General features: G+C 37.2%; 1 protein-coding gene across 1 annotated transcript; it reads right to left on the bottom strand.

The window, feature by feature from the left end:
* Window positions 1-17,971: 17,971 nt before the first annotated feature.
* On the bottom strand, window positions 17,972-22,329 carry LOC141340511 (uncharacterized). Its single transcript, XM_073845513.1, has 2 exons — window positions 21,892-22,329; window positions 17,972-18,907 (listed from the first exon to the last, which is right to left on the bottom strand). The coding sequence occupies exons 1-2, from the start codon at window positions 22,139-22,141 to the stop codon at window positions 18,510-18,512; spliced, it is 648 nt and encodes a 215-aa protein (XP_073701614.1). The 5' UTR covers window positions 22,142-22,329; the 3' UTR covers window positions 17,972-18,509.
* Window positions 22,330-23,227: the final 898 nt, after the last annotated feature.

Raw genomic sequence — 23,227 nt, 5'->3', positions numbered from 1 at the left:
ATGGTTGCTGGGGGTTGGTCTTTATAGCTTGTTTCAGCTTGGAAGCAGTTATGCGTCCAGCTCTTTGCCTAAACCAAATCCTGCTTGCACTCTGACTTCGAGTTGCCCTCTCTACAGCCTGGACCTGGGACATGATGAGCTCTTCTAGCTGGAATACCTGGCATAGCTCTCCAAGCTCTTTGGGGGGTAGCTGCAGAGTCTCTGGTGTTCTTTATTCAAGAACAGTTTTAGGAAGCATACTAGATTTGGGGATGAATTCTTTGTAGTAAGGCTCCCTAGCCATCAGTGCTGCACTCCTTGGACAGTTTTTGCTTAAAGTCTCAAAAAAACTAGCATATGTTTCTGACCCTCTCTTCACTCTTGGGCATGAAAGTGATTTCCCAACCTGGTTTTCAGTTGTCCTGCCATCAATGTAACAGTCAAGCTTTTTTTTTTTTTTTTTTGGCTTTAGCAGAGGAGAAGCTGATCAGAGCTACTGGAGCAGCAGGAATCTAAAAATAAGTTAACACAAAGAAGATCATTAAGTCCACAATTCTGTGGTCCATAACCATAACATATCTATATGCAGTATAAATCTGGCATTTATCCAATGGCTGTGAGCAGAACAGGTAAGGCTATCATTACAGGATTGAGATGCCAAACTGTGTTTATGTGGTGTTTATGCCACTTTGCAGTCTTAGCTTCTCTTTGTCCAACATTTGGTTTGCAGTGAACGTGTCACCTTACCTTTTTTACATGTGATGGTATCAGCCACTTGCACTGCTCTGTTGTGCAGGAAGCTGTATCTCGCATCTTTACCCCAACTTCAATGGAAAAAAGAACTGCCCCTAAATGAGAACACGATTCTGATAGTCTGTGAATAGAATACAATATGATTTATATATATATATATATATATATATATATATATATATATATATATATATATATATACCTCAAATGCAATCTACACCAGGGGAAAAGTGCAATCAGTTTCAGTAGCTTTATTGGCATGACATTTGTTACAGTATTGCCAAAGCACATTTTGAGGATGTGCAATATAGCCTAGAGCGTTCAAATCAGAGGCTAGGAAAAATGCATGTTATTTTCAAATTATGACAATATAATATTTGATGTAAAAACCAAACTAACATTATAAGGGCACCCCAGGCAACATGATAAAATAATAAAACAATCCAGTTCATGACCCCTTTAAAGCTCTCTCCAGTATGCTAGCAGTGTGTGTGTATGTGTGTGAGAGAAAGAGATTTCGTGGCTGCTATGACTTCTCCATCCCAGAGGTGTTTCGCATGATCTCTGAGAGTGGTTTACCTTGAAACATAAACGATTGTCAGTCTAACGTCGTCATTAAGATGTGTTGCATGTTTGTTGACATTATAACGTTAGCCGTTACTGCTAGCATTTTCACACATAAAACAATATAAGAACAAACACTCACCCTGGCGAAGACCAAACGATGATCATCGTGGAGCCGTTTTGTACCGAGGTTGTGGACCCACCCGCTGACAAAAAAGTTGTACGCCTCCAGACTTTTATATGCCTTCATTTGCTGTCTGGTGTAGTACGATGTCTGAAGGACCAGATAGTTGGTGATGTCAACAAGCGTCCACTGTCGGCAAATCTTCAAGTTCGGCTGAAAACTCACTCATCTTCATGAGGAACGGGTCACGTCCAACATATCTGTTTACTAACTCCTTGTATCTATTTCTTGAAACTGGTTCTAAATTCATGCAATATGGACTCTCCGCAACGGTTTCCTCCATAGACGTATTCTCCATGTTTACTTCCTTCCCTCCCGCCCCGACTTCACGCGTCATCATAATCACGTGACTGAAACCCAGCTATTCACACAGTTATTTTCTGAAATCTGAGAGTGCTTTAAACTCAACCTGTAAAGATCACGTTAAGACATGTGAGGTGTAATGCAACGCATGCATTGCACTAAACTGAAACTGCCGAAAGATCTGTGCTTCAGCGCTGATAGTGAGGAACTCCTTGATCGCTGCTTCATTCCAGTTTGCACACATTTTTCATCGTGAAGAGTCGCACGATAATGTGCATCATCACTACATCACAGCCTTTATGGTATCGGTTCTGGATTTTGTTCTGTTCACACAGCGCTAGCCGTGCGTCACTCAGAAAACAACAGGCCAATCAGAAGAGAGGCTCATGAATATTAATTACACGGATGTTCTTGACAGAGCTCCAAAGAGGGGAGCTGTAAAAAATATTGAGATGGTTTTTGGCACTTATACCACAAATATATATTCTTAAGGACATAAGAATAAACCTTCAAAACAAAGCTAAAATAAACCTTCAAAAATGTGCATAATATGTGACCTTTAAATTTTGAAACAACTGAAAGTGGAGTGGTTTCTTGAAATATACTGTATATTGATTAGCCCCCTTTCTTTAACTAATAAGCTCATTATCAGGTATAACAAAGATGGAATTAAATGTTACCCTGGACTGCAAATCCAGTATTTAGTGTAAATTTTTTGAAATTGAGATTTATACATAATCTGAAAGCTGAATAAATAAGCTTTCCTTTGATGTGTGATTGTTAGGATAGGAGAATATGTGGCCTTTGTATAGTTGTCCAAATGAAATTCATGGCAATGCATATTACTAATCAGAAATAAAGTTTTGATATATTTAAAGTGGGAAATTTACAAAATATCTTGGTGGTATTTTTGGCTACTGGTACACACACACACACACACACACACACACACACACACACACACACACACACACACACGTTTGGTTTACATGTTTTATGGGGACATTCCATAGGCGTAATGGTTTTTATACTGTTCAAACCGTACACTGTAACCGATTTTTGTAATTTGAACAGTATTTTACTGTAATATCTACAGTAAGATACTGTAAAATGTATATACAGTATTTTACTGTAAACTGCAAAGGATTATGGGAAAATATATGATCACTACTGTAATTATCCACTACTGTAAATCCGTTTACAGTAAACTACTGTAAATTTACAGTAGTGAACTTGCCCGCGAGAAATTGACCAATGGCAAGGGCGATTTTTTTTCTCTCCTGCTGAGAGGAAGTGGCGGTAAAAAGGACAAAAGGAGAAATGTTGCACCAATAACTTGACAAAAAGGTTAGTATATTATTTCTGTTTTATGAAAAACTGAACAATTTTAAGATGTTTTCACTTGTTAACAGCAAACTAACAATATTCATCGTGTTTTGCATGTCGGTAGCCTTTTTTTCTGACTGACGGCCGGGGCGCCGCCATAACGGTGAAAACATGGACTGGTGAGTAACTTAAGGTGACATATATTAGTCGAAATAAACTTTAGTGAAACCGAGAAACGCGTTTGTATATTGTGCTGCCCTTTAATGCAAGTTAACTCGTCTGACGAGCCCTTAACGTTAATCAAGCTTAACGGCGAACTGAGGTGAAATACTGAGGTAACCTAAAGTGCGTTAAGCAACACCGCTTTTTCTGTGGAGATTTTAAATAGTATTTTCAAGCCCTTCTTTTGCTTGTTATTTTCAAGTTTCTGGTCTGGATGTCGTCTGTAACGTCGGAGGTGTATTTTGGATCTTCTTCTTGTGAATGACTGCCATAGTATCGACGATAACATGAACTGGTAAGCTAATAATGTCCATAAGCCGAAGTTGACAAACTCAAAGTTAGTCACAGAGCGGCATAATATCGTTTCAACGCTGCTTCTTTATAGCTGGCAAGGTAATTCTCTTCAAATGATGTTTAAGTAAGAAATGTGTGTATCAATGTCGTATGTAACTTTATAGACGGTCCCTAAATTCAGTGACAGACGTGACATAAACAGCGCGCTAACATGAAACACTGAGGTAAAGCTGAAACACCGCGGTTAAGTGCTTCTTTTGTGTTTTATTTTCAAGTTTGTGGTCTCGTGGTCATGTCGTCTGCATCAGAGGTGTATTGGAGTCTTTTCTGGTGATTGCCGTCGTCGCAGTGCAAACAACAGGTAACGTTAAGCTTTTGCTTTCGTCAGCTTAACTAATGTTAACGTTACTAAATTAGCCACAGGCTGCTGTTCTCCACTAACTCACAGAACGGGTTAACATTTTAAAGAGAGTAACGGGCTAGCAATATATTAATATAGCAAGTTTTGCTAATAAATATTATAAATGTTTATTTTATTAAAAATGTAAATTGTATTACTGTACAGTAGTTGTCTTTTCTGATCATAAACTATAGTAACACTAAAAGGGTGTTGTGACACTGTCTGTTACAGGAGATTTCTCCAAGCACTAACTGGATGCTGACCATCAAGGGCAGAATCATCACACAGCCAGCTGTCCATTTTACAGACATGCAGAATAAGGTAACCTAAAACATATTTTGTTTTACATTGCATTTACATTCATGCATTTTTCAGATGCTTTTATCCTAAGCAAGTTATATTGTATTTAAAGTACACATTTGTAAGGTATTTATTTCCTGGGAATGTTTTTTATTACCATCAAGATTGAGTTTGCATGCGCATTAAAATTATTTCTATTAAACCAGCATTTAAACAGCAAAATGCAGCTGCTTCAGGTATCTTTAACTTACTGTAACCTTTAAATTCATAATAGCAATCTTACTGTCTGTCAATTTAGATTATTGTTACTGTAAAACAACAAATATAGATTTTTAATCATAGTAGGCCTATTATATGCACAGACTTTCTAGGAAACACACACCTGTTTAGAATGTTTATATGAACAGATTGGTTAGCATTTAGCATGGTCTGTGGCAGACTTAACTAAGTGTCAGGGCAACAAAATTCAATAAACAAGAATGTAATATTAAGTGATTTAAAGGAGAACTCCGGTGTGATTTTGACCTAAAGTGTATTGAATCATGATACCGAGTGTGAACGTACCTTGCATATCTCATCTCGTCTTGTCCACTGCAGTCCGAAATCTGGGGTCAGTTATCCGATGCTCACAACAGGTTGTCAATGAGAGTCAACAGGGCATCGAAGTAGCCATGTAAATAAATCACTGTTTTACGCCATTTACGAGGCACAAAGTAGCTCCACACTTCATTGGTAGACTTCCAAGGGCCCTGACATTTAAAACGAGACATTAGCCGCTTTTCCACTATCGGGCCGAACCGTTCTCAATGCGTAACCGTTCTGTTCCGTGCCGATTCGGGCCAGTCGGCACGGATACGGTTTGATTTTCCACTGCGGTGCAGATAACGGAACTATTTGGAATGTAAATACAAATGCGTCGGTCGTTGCCTTGGTAATGCAAGAGTTGGCAGCCCCGCTTCTACTGTTATTGTCCTTTTGGACGCGATATGTATGTTTGAGTTTTTTTATTTTTTCCCGGCACTGTTTTGAACTTTTCTTAATGCCCTTCTCTGCAAGACACTGCGCTATAATAAAAAACAAACTTTTTCGTTTCTCTTTGCACCCTCCAGCTGTTGTTGAATTTTTCTTTCTGCCCAAATATCAATATTAGAGCAAATGTTTCATCCACAGACCAAAGTGTCTCAGCCATTTGTATTTATATTTAACCGTATCTGTTTACTGCGCACCCGCTTAGCCATAGAGAAACTGGTAGCCAGGCAACAGAGTGGCGACGCCATGCAAACGCATTTTATCAGCCCGGTTCAGCACGGTTGTCTAACCGTGCCGAGAATTCCGGGCCGAGAACGGTTTGTTCAGTTTTTCATAAAACAGAAATAATATACTAACCTTTTTGTCAAGTTATTGGTGCAACATTTCTCCTTTTGTCCTTTTTACCGCCACTTCCTCTCAGCAGGAGAGAAAAAAAATCGCCCTTGCCATTGGTCAATTTCTCGCGGGCAAGTTCCGTGCCGTACCAGGCTCAGGTGGAAACACAACTGGAACTGTACCCGACCGTTCTAAGAACGGTTCGGCCCGATAGTGGAAAAGCGGCTATTGAGAACTCAGAAAAAGCACCGGGAGTTTATTTACAAGTAGATTTATACAGACAGTAACTGCAAGAAATTTAGCGGCCGCCGCCATCTTAAATGTAGTCACGATAAGTCGAGTGTCGAGCACGAAGGAAACTACAACCTGATAAGTTGATAACCTGATAAATTCCTTGGTGCTCGACACTCGACTTATCGTGACTAAATTTAAGATGGCGGCGGCCGGATTTTTTCTTGCAGGAACTGTCTGTATAAATCTTCTCGTAAATAAACTACCGGTGCTTTTTCTGAGTTCTCAATGTCTCGTTTTAAATGTCAGGGCCCTTGGAAGTCTACCAATGAAGTGTGGAGCTACTTTGTGCCTCGTAAATGGCGTAAAACAGTGATTTATTTACATGGCTTCTTCGATGCCCTGTTGACTCTCATTGACAACCTGTTGTGAGCATCGGATAACTGACCCCAGATTTCGGACTGCAGTGGACAAGACGAGATGAGATATGCAAGGTACGTTCACACTCGGTATCATGATTCAATACACTGTAGGTCAAAATCACACCGGAGTTCTCCTTTAAATCAAGAAGAAAATATTGTCTTTTTGCTCCATTTAGTAAAAACGGTTCTTAACAAAGCCATGTTGTGCATCTCTGCACACAGCAGTGTTTCATTACTGAATGAATTTACCTTTTTTAAACACCTAGAATCAGTGACTTACTGACCCATTCATAAAATTCTTTATAAAAAATTTCAAGAAAAAGTTTCTTCAGTTTTTTTTCTTACTACTGCGTTCGTATGTAGTATATCATTTTTTTTTTAAATGCATACAGCACCAAGTTTGACAGTTGAGGCAAATTCTTTAAACACTGTTTTTCTTGTGCTTGCAGGTTTGTTCAGACAGTCAACCTTTGTGGCAGCAAATGCATTGACAGTCACAGATCAGATGGACTTCTGGAAAGAGGGTGCAAACAACAAGCATCAGCCTGAATTCCATTCTGCTGTTTCTCATCAGAGAGCTTGTCAACTTTGACTCAAAACTACTAAAATTTAACACAACACAAACACATTTTTACTGTATGATTTTATTTTATTTACACTACCAGACAAAGCTTTTGAACAGTAAGATTTTAAATGTTTTTAAAGAAGGTCTCTTCTGCTCACTAAGCCTGCATTCATTTGGTCCAAAGTACAGCAAAAACAATACACTTTTGAACCATTTTTATTATTTAAAATAACTGTTTTCTTTTTGAATATATTTTAAAATGTAATTTATTGCTGTGATCAAACCTTAATTTTTAGCATCATTACTGCAGTCACATGATCCTTCAGAAATCATTCTAATAATTTGATTTTCTGCTCAAAAACTATTATTATGATGTTGCTGAAATTATTATAATGCTAAAAACAGTGGAGTACATTTTTTTTCAGGTTTCTTTGATGAATAGAAAGTTCAGATAAACAGCATTTATCTGAAACAGAAAGAGTTTGTAACATTATGAATGTCTTTATTATCACTTTTGATCAATTTAAATCATCCTTGCTAAATAATATCTTTCTATTCATCAAAGAATCCTGAAAAATCTAAAAATTAAATAATGTTTATCAGCATACTAGAATGATTTCTGAAGGATCATGTGATACTGAAGACGAGTAATGATGCTGAAAATTCAGCTTTGATCAAAGGAATAAATTAAATTTGGATCAAATTAATGCAGGCTTGGTAAGCAGAAGAGAATTCTTTAAAAAAATCTTAGTGTTCAAAAACTTATGACTGGTAGTGTACTTACTTATTTTTGCTTTTCAGTATGTGTATGTTTGCCATGATACAAAGTCTCTGTACTTAAAAAGAAAATGTTCAACAATTAAAAAGAATATTATCAGAACTAATGCTTATGAGTTATTGTGATTTTTATGGGGTTGGGGTGGTAAAAATCTTGAATTACAGTGCTGTAGGTTAATTGGATTGTTTTTACAGGTAAAAAATGTTTAAAATAAATGAAAATAAACTCTATAGTACTGATACTGTAATTGAAAATACAGTAAAAATACTGTAATTGAAGATACAGTAAAAACACTGTAAATGAAATTACAGTAAAAACACTGTAAATGAAATTACAGTAAAAATACTGTAAATGAAATTACAGTACAAATACTGTAAATGAAATTACAGTAAAGACCTTTTAGTACTGTAAATGCACTTACAGTATTAATACTGTAAACATTTTTACAGTAACTTACTGGCATCCAGCTGCCAGTAAGTTACTGTAAAATTTACAGCAAACTTTTTACAGTGTACTTTCTATTGCCCTGCACCTACCCTACACCTAAACCTAGCCCTCACAGGAGATTGTGCACACTTTTACTTCATCAAAAAAACTCATTGTGCATCTTCTTTCTTTTTTTTTACAGTTGAATTCAAGTGGGAAAAATTAACAATATCACTTCCTGAAAATGGTCTCAATGGAATTGCAGTCTATTTTCAAAGGCGAGAATAAAGCACATACTAACAGGGTGGAAGGTGACTTTAGAGACACTGTAAAGTATTTAAATTGTAACAAAAATAACTATAGTTTTATATGTATGAGTAGTTGCAGTTTGGCCTAGTCTATAACATTATTTATAAATATTTTGAGTTTTTTATAATTTCATGGTTAATATTTCTGGATTATAAGTGGATTACTTTGCACTGAGGACATGATAAAATTAAAAACCTATATCATTAAAAAGGTGCGTAGAATATTTTTTAAATAAAAAATACTATTTTTTTTAAAGGTTTAACAGTTTGTAAAATAATACTAAATCAATTTGAAATATTTTTTGCAATAACTTCTTATTTCTTTCTTGAAACCCATTTCACCACAAATTAAACTGGGAATACAGAGGACATATGTTTGTTATGTATATGGCAGACCATCCATCACACCACCCACCCTTATTGCCTCATCTGGATCAGATGTTGTTGTAACCTCACCATCCTCTGTGAGGTCAACAGCTGAAAGAGCAGGGAGGAAGAGGAAGGACATAGAGGAGGTTATGTATGGGATGGAGGAGAGGGAGGCAGAAAGGGAAATGGAAGCAGTAGAAAGGGAGGAGAGGCGATGGGGAGAGATGATGGAAAGGGAGGAAAGAAGAGAAAGAGAGAGAGGAGAACAAGAGGCCAGAGAAAGAGAAGAAAGAAGAGACAGAGAAATGAGAGAGAGAGGAAAGACGAGACAGGGAGACAAAGGAGAGAGAGGAGAGATTTCTTCAGCTTTAAGAGCTATTTGCAAAAAAAATAAAGAATATTAATAAAAACTATACTTTCTTTCCAATTGGTTTTTCATTGTTACATACTGGTTATCAAGTTTTAATGCAGAGTTAGTTTCCAGGGATTTACGGTAGCTGGATTTTGTTATTTGTAAAGTGCAATTAATAAAATGTGGCATTGAGTAACAACATTTTTAAAGCACTTATGTGCACACTAATTTTGTGGTAGTTTCCAGCTGCTTTTTAAAGCAAAATGAGTGTCGTACTGTAGAGAAAACCCAGACCAGACAGATTTAAAAAGTATTCATTTTAATTGTGTTTTAAATATAACTTCTACATGAATGTGATCACAAAGATTAGGGCAAAACATTTTTGCATCATGTAGTATATAGAGTTTAAAAGTCCAGACCAAGTGGAAATTTCTTCAAACATTTTTATAATGGGTGCTAGTAAAATTAACTTCAGTGTCTTCAGCAGGTAACGTTCACATACAAGACTTTTGAGGTTAACATGTAGTAATATCATCTCCTAATCTCACTATACTTATTTATAGGGCTTCACTTTTTTACCCCAGAAATAAAGTAATTTATAAAATTAAGCTTAAATATAAAAATAAACCACAACCTTTATCTTTTCATACATTTACTTTCATAGAACCGTCAGAAACCCTGAAAAAACTGCTTTTTCATCACATTGCCAGTGCCAGTGAGCAGTAATCAAGAGGGATGCGCACAGATGTTATGCACTTCCACCTCTCTCTAACCACTACTGCATTTTTTTAGCATCACAACACCCTGTGGGCTGTGCCCACCCACACACAACTAACTATTTACATATTAACTAGCTAACGTAGACAAGCTTAAACAATGTCAATCTGAGAACAAGAACTGATTTGCAAAGTCTTAACCTGTTAAATTGTCTTACAGGTAGTCATGCTCATGAAGAGCAGGCACACAGTTGTCTGGTGCGGACACAGCTGCAGCCAGATTGTCCCGCACATCCTCTCCTGCGCTGGCTTCTGTGTTTTGGGGTTCAGGGGGGTCATCGGCAGGATCCTCCACATCTGCATCAACAATGTCCCCATTCTGAAGACGGAGGTTGTGGAGCACTGCACAGCAAGCAACAACTTCTGGCTAAAATGCAGGGCTCACTTCCAGGGCCTTGAAAAAGATGGACCTCCAGCGTGTCTACAGCATCCCAAAGGCTCTTTCGACTATGTTGCGTGCTCGAGCATGCTTGACGTTGAAGCGAGCCTGTACAGGATTCTGTACAGGCTCTCTGTACGGAGTGATGAGGCAGATGGGCGCGCTCAAACAGGGATACCTACCATCTCCGAGGATGCATTTCCCTGCAGGTGGATATAAGCGGCCAGTGTAAACAGGGCCGTTCTTAAGCACCCTGGCATCATGCACCGACCCAGGATACTCAACAAAGATATCAATGAACTTCCCCTTGTGGTCGGTGATGGCCTGCAGCTGTACAGAAAGAAACAGCTTCCTGTTGAAATAGCATGGGGCGTCACCTGCTGGTGCTTTGATCCGGATGTGGCAGCCGTCTATTGCACCAGCTACTGTGCAGAAAGCTGGAGACCAAGCCAGCTGGGCAAAACCTGCCCCCACTTCCTCCAGATCATCCAGGGTCGGGAAAGTGATCACCCACTTCAAATTACAGGTGACTGCGCTGCTAATTTTGTGGACAATGTCATGCACCGTGGACTTTGGGATGTATGATGCTGCGTGGGCCAGCCAGTACAGAAACACAAGCCCCTCAATATCTGTTTCCCAGCCATGGTCAAAATCTGACCTCAAGGCAGCGATGAAGGACGTGATGGACCGTTGTGAAAGCCGCAGGCTGGGACGAAGGTCAGATTCCTCCTGAAAATAAAACTGAAGAACTGGCACAGCTGCATTCAGGCGGCAGTAGGTTGTAGGGCTCACTGTCTGTAAATGTGTATATAGTTGTTTTTTTTAGAATATGTATATATTATTTGTGTATCTATTCATAATATATTCATTTTATCTATGTATATATTGTATTCATATAAATACACACACATTGAAGCAACAAGACTCAATTAATAAATTTGAACAAATATATACACACTTATATATATATATATATATATATAGAGTGTGTATATATTAAAATTTATTCATTGAGTCTTGTTTTTTGTCCTGTGTATTCATTCATAACAATAAATAACTTTGTCTGTCAATTACTTTGGTGTTCACAGAGGTGTTTTTTTATTCTGAGGTAAAATTTGCTAGCTAAATAAGTAATTATAGTTACGTTATTTGATAAATAATCTAGAAGCTGTCAACAATGACATGATCTGCAAGCAGACAGACGCCTTCTCTGAGCTGTCTGTCCAATCAACGTTAAAACGCCGAACATTGCCGGTGCCAGTGTTCGTGCAGTGGAGCGGTCTCTTTAAATTTTCACGCTGTTGTGACGACGCATGACATGTGACAACATCAATATGGCGGATGTAGTATGTCCGAATTCCATTCATACTACCCACATTCATACTATATAGAACGTACTGTTTTAACGGTCGGGTAGTACGTTTAAATTTAATGTAGTACCTTCTTAAGTAGTATCAAAGTGCTTTTAAGACAAGTCATGTCACTCGGCGGCCATCTTTTAAACGCCTCTCGGGCATTCCAGTGCAGCTCCTATCTCTTTAATAGGGGAAACGTCAAATTCTCCAAAACTGTTCACCAAGCTTACGATTAAATTTCATATTTGAAATCTCCAAAGAAATCCAACAAGAACTGCCTCATAAATATAGTTCCTTGTGCTTTAATAGCGTTAAAAAAACACGTATTTTTCCGGCTAGATGAGCCAGTGCGCATGCGCAGTACTGAACGCATGTCTTAGAGCGCAGACTGTTTCTATAGCAACCGAAACTTCTCACGGCAGCTGTAGTGACGCGCTGACTTTACTAATCAACGATTGGCTCTTTCACTAAGAAGGCGGAGCTTCGCGGCCATGATGACCGTTGCATTTTTCCCCATTCAAAACTACACGAGTGACATGTCTTTGGTATTCTATAGTCTTTGGTAGTATGCGATTTCGGACGCAGCATAACTGTAATATAAATTACAGTTTATAAAAGAAAAAGTAATCTTTTAAAATTGAAATGGTCAGGATCATTATTGCACATATTATTTAGTACAAAAAAACCCCTCAAAATATTTACTAAATAGAACTGAACTATATATTACAATTATTTAATTGAATAAAAGTTACACTTAAGGTACTAAAGTCACATTTGACTGCCAAAGAGTATGAGAACATATTAATTATGTCTCTTTATCACTCCCCAGAATAAAATGCGATTGTAAAGCGTATTCAGAGAAGTTATCAATACACAATCAATGCACATTATTTGTTAATACTTACTTGAAATTGCTGCAAACATAGTTCAATTGCTGTCTATCCACTTAAATCCATTCAAACACATTGACAGCGCGGAGCTGTTTGGAACTATTGAGAGCTCCATGAACCACGTGACCGCGCGGCGGCGAGATCAAAGCGTGTCGCAACTCTCTAGCGTAAACCGCGAAATGTAAATAAGTGGGCGTGGCCAACTCACGTGCAGCACGCGAGGCTGAGACTGGTCAAACCGTTGAATGCAAGACTGAAGGACATGCTGGGAGGTTGTAAAAACATGGAAAAAGGAGAAAGAACAGACAAGGAGGACTCAAAAGAAAATACTGAGCAAGAGGTGCAACATCTGTTGTGTGGACTTGGTTCGGTTTTGCAAAATCTGACAACCAGCAGAAAAAGGTGATTTGCAAACTGTGTCATGCTAATGTAACCTTACTCACTAGCAGCGTAGCACAAGCAATTCACCACATTAAAACGAAACACCCACAAGTTTTATGTTTGTTTTATTTTTCAATGTTTATTTATTTGAATTGATTTGATATTTAGTCTGACAAAATATTTTACGTTTGCTTCATTTGTTCAACAATAAGTGATCACTTTCAAAATTTATAAAAAAAATTAATTGTTTATATTTTGTATTTTTGAAGAAAAAAAAAACAGTTTGATATTTCCTTAAAGTGTTTACATATGTATATTTTCATATTTAAGTTTTCTTTTCCTGTTATTTACTTGAGATATATTTTATATCTGTGAGATGGTACTAGAGAAAAGTTTTCAACTGTAAGTTCTGTCCACATCAAGCTGTGAAATGTGACATACAGTGGAATTGTTGTTCATATAAAGTCATATTTTGTTTACTGTGTTTATAAGGTTAAAAATAAAATACAAAATAATCAAATAAGATCAAGTCCTTTTCTTTCCTTAAATATTCAAGCTTATTTATTATATAAAGCCCTTTTGTACATTTTCTAGAATAACTACCTATATAAAAAAACTATATCGTGAAAGATACCGTTTTTTTCTGTATGTTTGATCAAATAAATGCAGCCTTGATGAGCATAAGAAACATTTTTATTTATTTATTTATTTTTTAAATCTGATATATTTATTTCAGACAATTTTTCTCACAAGAACCTTTCTCTATTCCACAGAATGGCAACTCCAACTTCTCAGCCTGCTTTTTTGAGGTGCAAGTGCGTGGCCACCAGGTGTGACAATAGGGCACTAACCTATTCAATTAAAGGGAAACAAATAGATTTAGACAAAGTGAAAACCGAAACAGTTAGTGCACTAAGTGATGGTACAACGGTGTATCTAAATTAAAAAAAAAAGGGCTCACCCCTGAGTTTGAGGAGGGGGTGAGCTACATCCTCCAGTACTTCACCTTGTCCAACACGTATGGACAGATGTATTTGTTCATCGGCCCCTCAAGTTTAAAACTGTGCTCCAGGACCTCAGTGAAGAGGCACATAATGCCGCCAGAGCTGTCTTGTGTCCACCTTCACCAAGTGTCACCGGGGAAGAGGTGGACATATTCTCAAGGGGAAGCTACCTCAGCCTCCAAGGGCAAATCAAAGAAGTGAGTGAATTTTCTATTTTCTACCAATATTTTTATTTTACCAAGTACCACCTTGAAAATATTTGCTCTCCAAGTAGCACCATAATGACTGGCATTAAAATATCATAGGAGGCCTAACTATTCAGCTACAGTTCTGCACAGTTCAAAAGTGAGGCAGTTTTAGTCCTAAAAAAAAAAATATATATATATATAATTAACTACTACTATAATTAAACTATATACTATAGTTCTATAGATGTGTATTAATGTCATTCAGATATTCTATTCGAAATGTTAATCACTACCAAGTAATTTTGTATGTTAATTTCACACCCCTGACAGATTAAGAAAACCATTAAAGGGATAGTTCACCCAAAAATGAAATTTTGATGTTAATCTGCTTACCCCCAATGCATCCAAGATGTAGGTGACTTTGTTTCCTCAGAAAAACACAAACGAAGATTTTTAACGAAAACCGGTGCAGTCTGCCAGCCTTATCATGGGTGTGGATGGGCACCAGACCTTTAAAAGTAAACAAAAACATGCACAGGCAAATCCAAATTACACCCTGCGGCTCGTGATGATACATTGATGTCTTAAGACACGAAACGATCGGTTTTTGTGAGAAACTGAACAGTATTTATATCATTTTTTACCTTTGATACACAGCCACGTCCATCTCTCCTGAGCACGAGTTTGGCATCAGTCACGTCACATGAGCACGCGCTCTAGCGTAGAATACGCAAACGACGTAAGGGGAAATCAGTGAAAAGTCCCGGATGAGTTTGCGCAAACTAATGTAATCTTTTAGCTTTAAATCGGTTTAAACAATCAGGATACGCGCAAGTATTTACCATTTTGAATAACCGCTATACCCACAATCTCTGTGCTCTGTGTAAACAATGAGTGTCGTATACATGCGACAGATCGCTTCCGGCGTTTGCGTATTCTACGACAGCGCGTGCTCATGTGACGTGACTGATGCCAAACTCGTGCACATTACAGATGGACGTGGCTGTGTATCAAAGGTAAAAAATTATATAAATACTGTTCAGTTTCTCACAAAAAACGATCGTTTCGTGTCTTAAGACATCAATGTATCATCACGAGCCGCAGGGTGTAATTTGGATTTGTCTGTGCATGTTTTTGTTTACTTTTAAAGGTTTGGTGCCCATCCACGTCCATGATAAGGCTGGCAGACCGCACCGGTTTTCGTTAAAAATCTTCGTTTGTGTTTTTCTGAGGAAACAAAGTAACCTACATCTTGGATGCATTGGGGGTAAGCAGATTAACATCAAATTTTCATTTTTGGGTGAACTATCCCTTTAATACCTCTGCTGTATTTGAAACACTAATTTTATTCTCAATTTTTTTTCTATTATTCTTTTCATTTTATTCTTTCCTATTCATAACTGAGAAATGCTACACTCACTTGAAATTTCCTTTTCCAGATGCGTGGGGTGAGGATGACCCAAACTCACGTTCCCATCCTGGACCTTCACCTGGTGTGTGGGCAAAAGGGGTTTGACGTTTGACTGTGGAGGGTTGTGGCGCTAATGACCCTACATGTTGGAGACGGGGTGCTCATCACTCACCTTCACCCCTGCATCCTCAAAGATGGCCAGGGAAAATTTCACTCCTCTACACACACCACTGTGAAGGTACATAATGCACAAATGCATCTGCCACATCAACAGCACAGCTTTTCTGAATATATGCAATATACTATAAACTAAAATCTGGTGGTCTATGTTCTTCCCCAGTACCTTTACTCTGGTTCTGTGGATGACCTGAAACACATAAACTGCCGTGTGTTACAAGTTCTAAAATGTAAATAGTTGACAAGTTTTTCTTCACTTTTTAATATTTGATGTTTTCTTTTCTTAAAGTGTTCCATTTCTTTGTTTGGATTGTATATCAGGGTGTCTACAGGTTTGACCAAGTTAAATTTAAGACATTTTAAGACTTTTTAATACCATTTTCAAACAAAATTTAAGACCAAGATAAAACTTAAAAGATGCAGTTATTAAATTTTATAAAATATTTAAAATTCCTATCGATTCATAATTAGTGCATTATTTAATTATTAAACCTTAAATATTTAACATATTTGTAGTGAACTATATATTAGTATTTAAATAATTCACCCTTATAGGCTGTTTGTGTGTGACTTTCTGCACTTACTATACTATAAAAGTACTACAATTTATTATACTAGTAATTTTATAATAAATCGAAAGCAAGACATCTTGAAAAATATAGGGAGAGACAGCTGCATAATAAATAATCCTCTGCTGCCATCTAATGGTTATATGGGTAATTCCATATTATGTTAGCCAAAAAATAGACGTTGTTTTCCGTGAAAAGTCATTTTTTCCGATGCCCTTTTTATGAATGAAAAGTGAGTCCTTGAAGTACATTTTATTTCACAGCTGTAGAGTTAGAAAATAATAAAGGCTTTGAAATAAAATGCAAGATTTTAAAAATGTGTTCATGACTACAAAGGCAAGTTAGTGATTATCAAGAATACGATTAAGATGTCCTTGAATATAAATATAGTTAGCTAGCTAACGTTAGCCTAATTTGAGCCTGAATTTTTTTCTTGGGGGGGGGGGGGGGGGTGGTGGAGAGAAACCGCACAGAAGGACTTACTTCAAATATTGACGATAATAACAAAAGTAAAGTAACAAGAGCTTAAAAAACTGGACTCTTCTGCCAGTTTTTTACACATGGTGACCAGTGGCTGCGAAGTTCTGAATGACAAATCATGTTTTGCTATAAATGTGCACAAACGTATATTTAAATCGCAGACACAGTCAGTCACAGTCATAGACAACGGTGTGTCAGCTGTAACAGTTGCTCCCGGCAACGTCGTGGTAAGTTTGAGTGCACGGACAGCGGCTCTATGACCGGAGTCTAAATCATGACGAGCAAGCACTTTCTTACCGCTGCTGGCATACAGTAGCTTCCTCGGGCTCTCTCAGTTTCTTGCACCAACTGCCAAAAGGCTCGCCATCTCTACTTTCTTCAATCCACGCCCAGCGCCATTTATTTTTGAGTCCTTTATCTATTGCTAGGACATCATCCCCAGGCTTCATAAACTTGCGCTCCATTTTTTTTCTCCGACAACGCTAAAGTGACATTGACGTATGGGTGTCAATCATACTGTGTTGCAAGGACCCGCCCTTCTCTGCTTCTGATAGGCTTGTAACGTTAAGTTAAAGCTGCGTTCCTCTCATATGATTGGTAGGTGAAATAAATTGGCTAGAAAATATTAAATCGCATGCGCAGGCTCTAAAATCTTATAATTTTTTCCCCACACGGCCCGGTGCCGGAATACTTTAAGCCCTGTGGAGAAATTCCCTCTAAAATTAAGATTAAAAAATTAAGACCCTTGGATTTAGATTTAAGACAAATTAAGACATTTAAAGGCCTTATTTTAGGACAATGGAATTTAAGACTTTTTAAGGATCCGCGGCCACCCTGGTATATAGTTTTTTTTTTTAAAACAATGGTAACTGTTTTTCAATTACAATAAATATATAATTCTGTGTTTCAGAGTATTTACCTTCTTTGCCATTCATCTCTCATCAATCCTTCATTGAACATCCATATCCTCAGTTGTGTCACTTTGAAGATAAACTAATACCTTTTTTAGGGGGTTTAGGGGGGAAATAGGGGGGAAGTAAATTGTGTAATTTTGCATATGTTGTAGAGTGCCCCAAACTGTGCATTTTGTTTCTTTTTTACCCATGAAACATGCCAAATCTGCTAGGTGTCAGAACTGTGGTACATGTTTTTTTCTAACACCAGTCAGGAGTAATGCTCCTAATTTCACTGTATGCAGAAAAATACAAAGACAATAAAGGTTTTTAATTCAATTCCATTTAAAACCTTTATTTAGATATTTAAAACAAATTATAAAACATCATGGCTTTCAACTATTAAAGCCAAAATTATTTTTTATTATGCTCAGTTGACCACAACTCAAAGCAAAATGATCATTACTGAAAGTAAAAGTGAAAGCTAATGAGATTGATCTCTCTCTTACTAATTTACAAGTAGGGATTGGTATACATATACATGCCAGACCAGTATGTCTAAATCTACCAGAGATATACACAAAAAAAACTGTTTCTGCATGACTGTGTATAGCAGATGATCTAATAAAATGCTTCCAATGTTTATTTTCCAGTGTGGATCCTCTCATGTATTTTCAGATCTGATGACTGGTTAAATTTCTTGTTGCAGTGTAAACACATAAGGTTTCTCTCCAGTGTGGATCCTCTCATGTATTTTCAGGTTTCCTGACTTACTAAATATCTTGTTACACTTGTGACTGAAGTAGAAATCTTTTCACACTTTATATTCTCATATACTTGCAAACTTTGTAGATGCTGAAAACCCTTACCACACAAATGACTTCACCTTTGTATGAATTTTCAAGTGTTTCCTCAGACCTGAAGCTGCTAAATACACTTTACCACACTGATTACATGTGTGCTGCTTCTCTCTAGTGTGGATGTTTAGGTGCTCCTTAAGGCTTGATGAGTGTGTAAAACTCTTCCAACAATAAGCACAAGTGAATGGTTTCTCTCCAGTATGAATTTTCATGTGACGCTCAAGACTTGTTTTTCTTGTGAAACTCTTTCCACACTGAGTGCAGGAACATTTCTCTTCTCTTTTTTTCTTTACATTTTTCTGTTTGGCTTGGGAGCAACTTGAAGGTTTTTCTCCAGTTTTGAAATGATTTTTCTCCTCAACTTGACTTGACTCTTCATTCTCCTCTTTTTCTTTAATCAACTCTGAAATAAAAGTAAAAAGGGTTAATTTTCAGTAACTTGTTATAAGCTGAGAAACATGAACAAACTAACATTTGAGAGCAGTACCAACAAGTCCTACAGATGGTGTCACCAGAAGCAGATTTGGTAGAGCTGGTGTGGAATATCAAAAATAAAGATAATTTAAAGGGGTCATATGATGCGGTTTCCCCTTGGAGTGTTACAAGCTGTTTGTTCACAGATAAGATTTGTGAAGTTGCAAACACACCCCCACTTGTCGATGTCACAGGGTGAGTAGATTAGCATAATACCTCCCACATATATATGGAAAGAAAGAAGGCATAAGTTTACCGGCTGTAGTGGTGTTGCAGCTGCCATGTTGTGGAAACGCAGTGTGTTTCATTGCGAAAGCGAACATAATTTGTTTGGCCTTTCAAATGAGGACAGAACCAGAAATCAGTGGTTATATTTACAACACTGTTCTGGAACAGTACAATCAATGCAAATATTCAAGTGGGTGATGCACATTTCACGGAGGACTGTTTCCTGAAACTGGAAGAGCAGATTATAATGTTGCAAGGGGTGTTTCCGCTTCTGACTGGCGGCCTATAAGTATGTTTTCATGTTTAAATTCAGTACTGACTATTTAAACACGAGTTTTGAGTAGTGTAGAGTAGTGCTTGTTATTTTCTCGTGCTACAATCGCAAATACAGACATGGTGTTACGTTTGCGCGACGCAACAAAATGCGTTAAAAGACATTATGACTCATTATAATCAGTAGTTATGTCCCCACTGTATGCAACAAATGCCTTGTTTATAATGGGTTTTACTGATTCTGTCTCGTTGCGCTGAGAATCACAACATCGTTAGGGGCATAACATTTCCATCAAGGTATTCGACCAATCATAATGCACGGATAGCTGGCCAATCAGAGAACACCTCCGTCTCCATCAACGATGATTTTTTCTTTTAGAAAGGCAGGGCGGAGAGCAACAATAATGTACAGTATGTGGAAAATAACATGTTTTTTGAACCTCAAACTGCATAAACACATTTCATTACAACACACACTAAATAATGCTCTTTTAAGCAGCATCAATTAGGAACAGGGATACCATGATCCTTAAACCAGGTACTGGTAGCTTTGGCACTGTGTGCAGGTGCCAAGTCCTGTTGGAAAATGAAATCTGCATCTCCATAAAGTTGGTCAGCAGCAGGAAGCATGAAGTGCACTAAAACGTCCTGGTACACAGCTGCGTTGACCTTGGACCTCAGAAAACACAATGGACCAACACCAGCAGATAACATGGCAGCCCAAACTATCACTGACTGTGGAAACTTTACACTGGACCTCAAACAACGTGGATTCTGTGCCTCTCGTCTTTTCCTCCAGACTCTGAGACCCTGATTTCCAAAGGAAATTTATTTTCATCAGAGAACACAACTTTGGACCGCTCAGCAGCAGTCCAGTCCATTTTGTCTTTAGCCCAGGCAAGACGTTTCTGAAGCTGTCTGTTGTTCAAGAGTGGCTTGACACAAGGAATGCGACAGCTGAAACCCATGTCTTGCATACGTCTGTGCGTAGTGGTTCTTGAAGCACTGACTCCAGCTGCAGTCCATTCTTTGTCAAACTCACCCACATTTTTGAATGGGATTTGTTTCACAATTCTCTCCAGGGTGTGTTTATCCCTATTACTTGTAAACTTTTTTCTTTTCTCTTCACCTTTCTATTAATGTGCTTGGACAGCCACAGAGCTCTGTGAACAGCCAGCCTCTTTTGCAATGACCTTTTGTGTCTTGCCCTCTTTGTGCAAGGTGTCAATGGTCGTCTTTTGGACAACTGTCAAATCAGCAGTCTTCCCTATGATTGTGTGGCCTACAGAACTAGACTGAGAGAAAGGCCTTTGCAGGTGTTTTGAGTTAATTAGCTGATTAAAGTGTGGCACCAGGTGTCTTCAATACTGAACCTTTTCACAATATTCTAATTTTCTGAGATACTAAATTGGGGTTTTCATTGGTTGTCAGTTATAATCATCAAAAGAAATAAACACTTGAAATATATCTGTGTGGAATGAATGTATACATTATACAAGTTTAACTTCTTTAATGAAATTAGTGAAATAAATCAACTTTTTGAAGATATTCTAATTATAGCCAGCATATCTAAATATGACCAGCACCTGTATACACACAAAATAAATGGCTAGATGATTTGATGTTGTAAAATGTTTTTCTGTTATGTTATCATTTCAAAATATAGTCAAAATAAGTTGTTTTTACAAACCCTGTAACTAACGACGTAATATTATTGGACTATTTCTGCCGCACCACCATGACTCTAGTTAACACTGCTGTTTCTGCATCAGCCTTATTTGATCTGTTCATAAAAGAATTCAGTAACACTTTCTATGAAGCCTGTATTTATAATACATTATAAAGGTTTACTTAAGGCACTATAATGAATGCATGAGTATTCATAAGAGCAGTTTTAATGCTTTATAATTTCTCATTAGTGGTTATAGCTTTTAAGAGTATGATTATCTCCTCATAGTTATAATGTATTACAAGTCTCATATACCATGTTACTTATGTCACTTTACAAAGCATACAAAGTGCACTTATAAGTAACAATAATAATATTTCTCAAAGAGCCATAAGATCACGTATCAGATCAGATGAATGTGTAACATGACACATTTTTATTATCAGTTTGATTATTTTGATGGTACACCTTAGACAGCTTTTGATAAGTAACTCTTCAACTGCATGACAGCCAGCAGTAATTTTTACAATGCCTTAGAAATACCATTATAATGTAATACGAATAGGGGCTTCATAGAAAGTGTGCCCCATAAATACTTTGCAAAAAACTGATCCGCTTTAAAGATTGTTTCTACTACAATTAACTAAATCTAACATGGCTTGAAACCGTCAGTATTATTAAAGCTTTGAAAGCCCGATGTACCACAAACAGACATTAAAGATGAATGAAAATTAAACACCAACCTCCATGTTCCTCCTGTTTTATTCTCAATGGATCTGGTTCCTCCTGTTTTATTCTCAAATGTTCTGGTTCCTGTTTTATTCTCAAATGTTCTGGTTCCTCCTGTTTTATTCTCAAAGGTTCTGGTTCCTCTTGTTTTATTCTCAAATGTTCTGGTTCCTCCTGTTTTATTCTCAAAGGTTCTGGTTCCTGTTTTATTCTCCAGGTTTCTAGTTCACTCGTGTTCTCCTCACTCTCCACTTTAATAAACATCTTCACAGCAGCAGATCTCAGTTCAGCTCATACTTCTCCAGATATTCCTGCTCGCTTCCAAACCTAGTCACAGCTATGAGGATGAGAATATTACAGAATAAATATATTCTATTTACAGAAACTACATTTCTCACAGATTGTACTAATACAGAATCACGACAAAACAACAGAGAGTGCAGTGAAACTAATCTTCTTCTTCTTAGGTTTAATGGTGTTTGTCAAACAGTGTGTGTGTTAGTGTGTGTGTGTTAGTGCCACCCGCTGGACTGGAGTGTGAAGCGCCGAAAGGAGGGAAATATTACGGGGAAATTACTTTGTGAGTGTACAAGGTGCACTGTTATTTTTTCTTTAAAAAGCCGATCTGCACAAATAAATGAAAATGACTTAAAAATAATAGACTCGCATCATGGTATTTGATCAGCATCAACAGTCTTTGTGAGTGAGGATTAGAGGAGAAAAACAAACAAAATATTAATTAAAAAACACAAACACCTGAATAGAATATTTCACATAAAAGACAATGAGATATAGTCCACACGAGAAAATAACAGGCAAATTAAAATAAATAAATAACCCCATTCAAAAGTTTACATCTACTTGATTCCTAACACTGTTTTTTACTGAATGATTCACAGCTGTTTTTTTTTTTTTCTGCTGTTCAGTGATAGATGTTCATAACCTTGTTTGTCCTGAACAGTTAATCTACCTGCTGTTCTTCAGAAAAATCCTCCAGGTCCCACAACTTCTTTTCAAATGCTCACTGATGCTTCAGAAAGAAAAAATGATGCATTAAGAGCTGGGGGGTGAAAACATTTTGAATATAAAGATCAGGGTAAATTTAACTTATTTTGTCTTCTGGTAAACATGTAAGTCTCTTCTGTAGCTTCTGAAGGGCAGTACTGAATGAAAGAAAAATAATTTTAGGTGAAATAAGAAAAATGTAAACATCTTTAATGTGTTCAAAAGATACGCCCCTGGCTCTTAATGGGACTCATGAACAACTTATTACTAAACAAAAAAAAAATAAAAAATAAATAAATAAATAAAAATACAGCTGTGTACACAGTATTAAGAATCATCATGTTC

The sequence above is a fragment of the Garra rufa genome, chromosome 1, assembly GCF_049309525.1.
Source record: "Garra rufa chromosome 1, GarRuf1.0, whole genome shotgun sequence".
In the NCBI taxonomy this organism is placed as follows: domain Eukaryota; kingdom Metazoa; phylum Chordata; class Actinopteri; order Cypriniformes; family Cyprinidae; genus Garra; species Garra rufa.
Note: the sequence above shows the minus strand (reverse complement) of the source record. Positions and strands in the feature narration are given on the sequence as shown.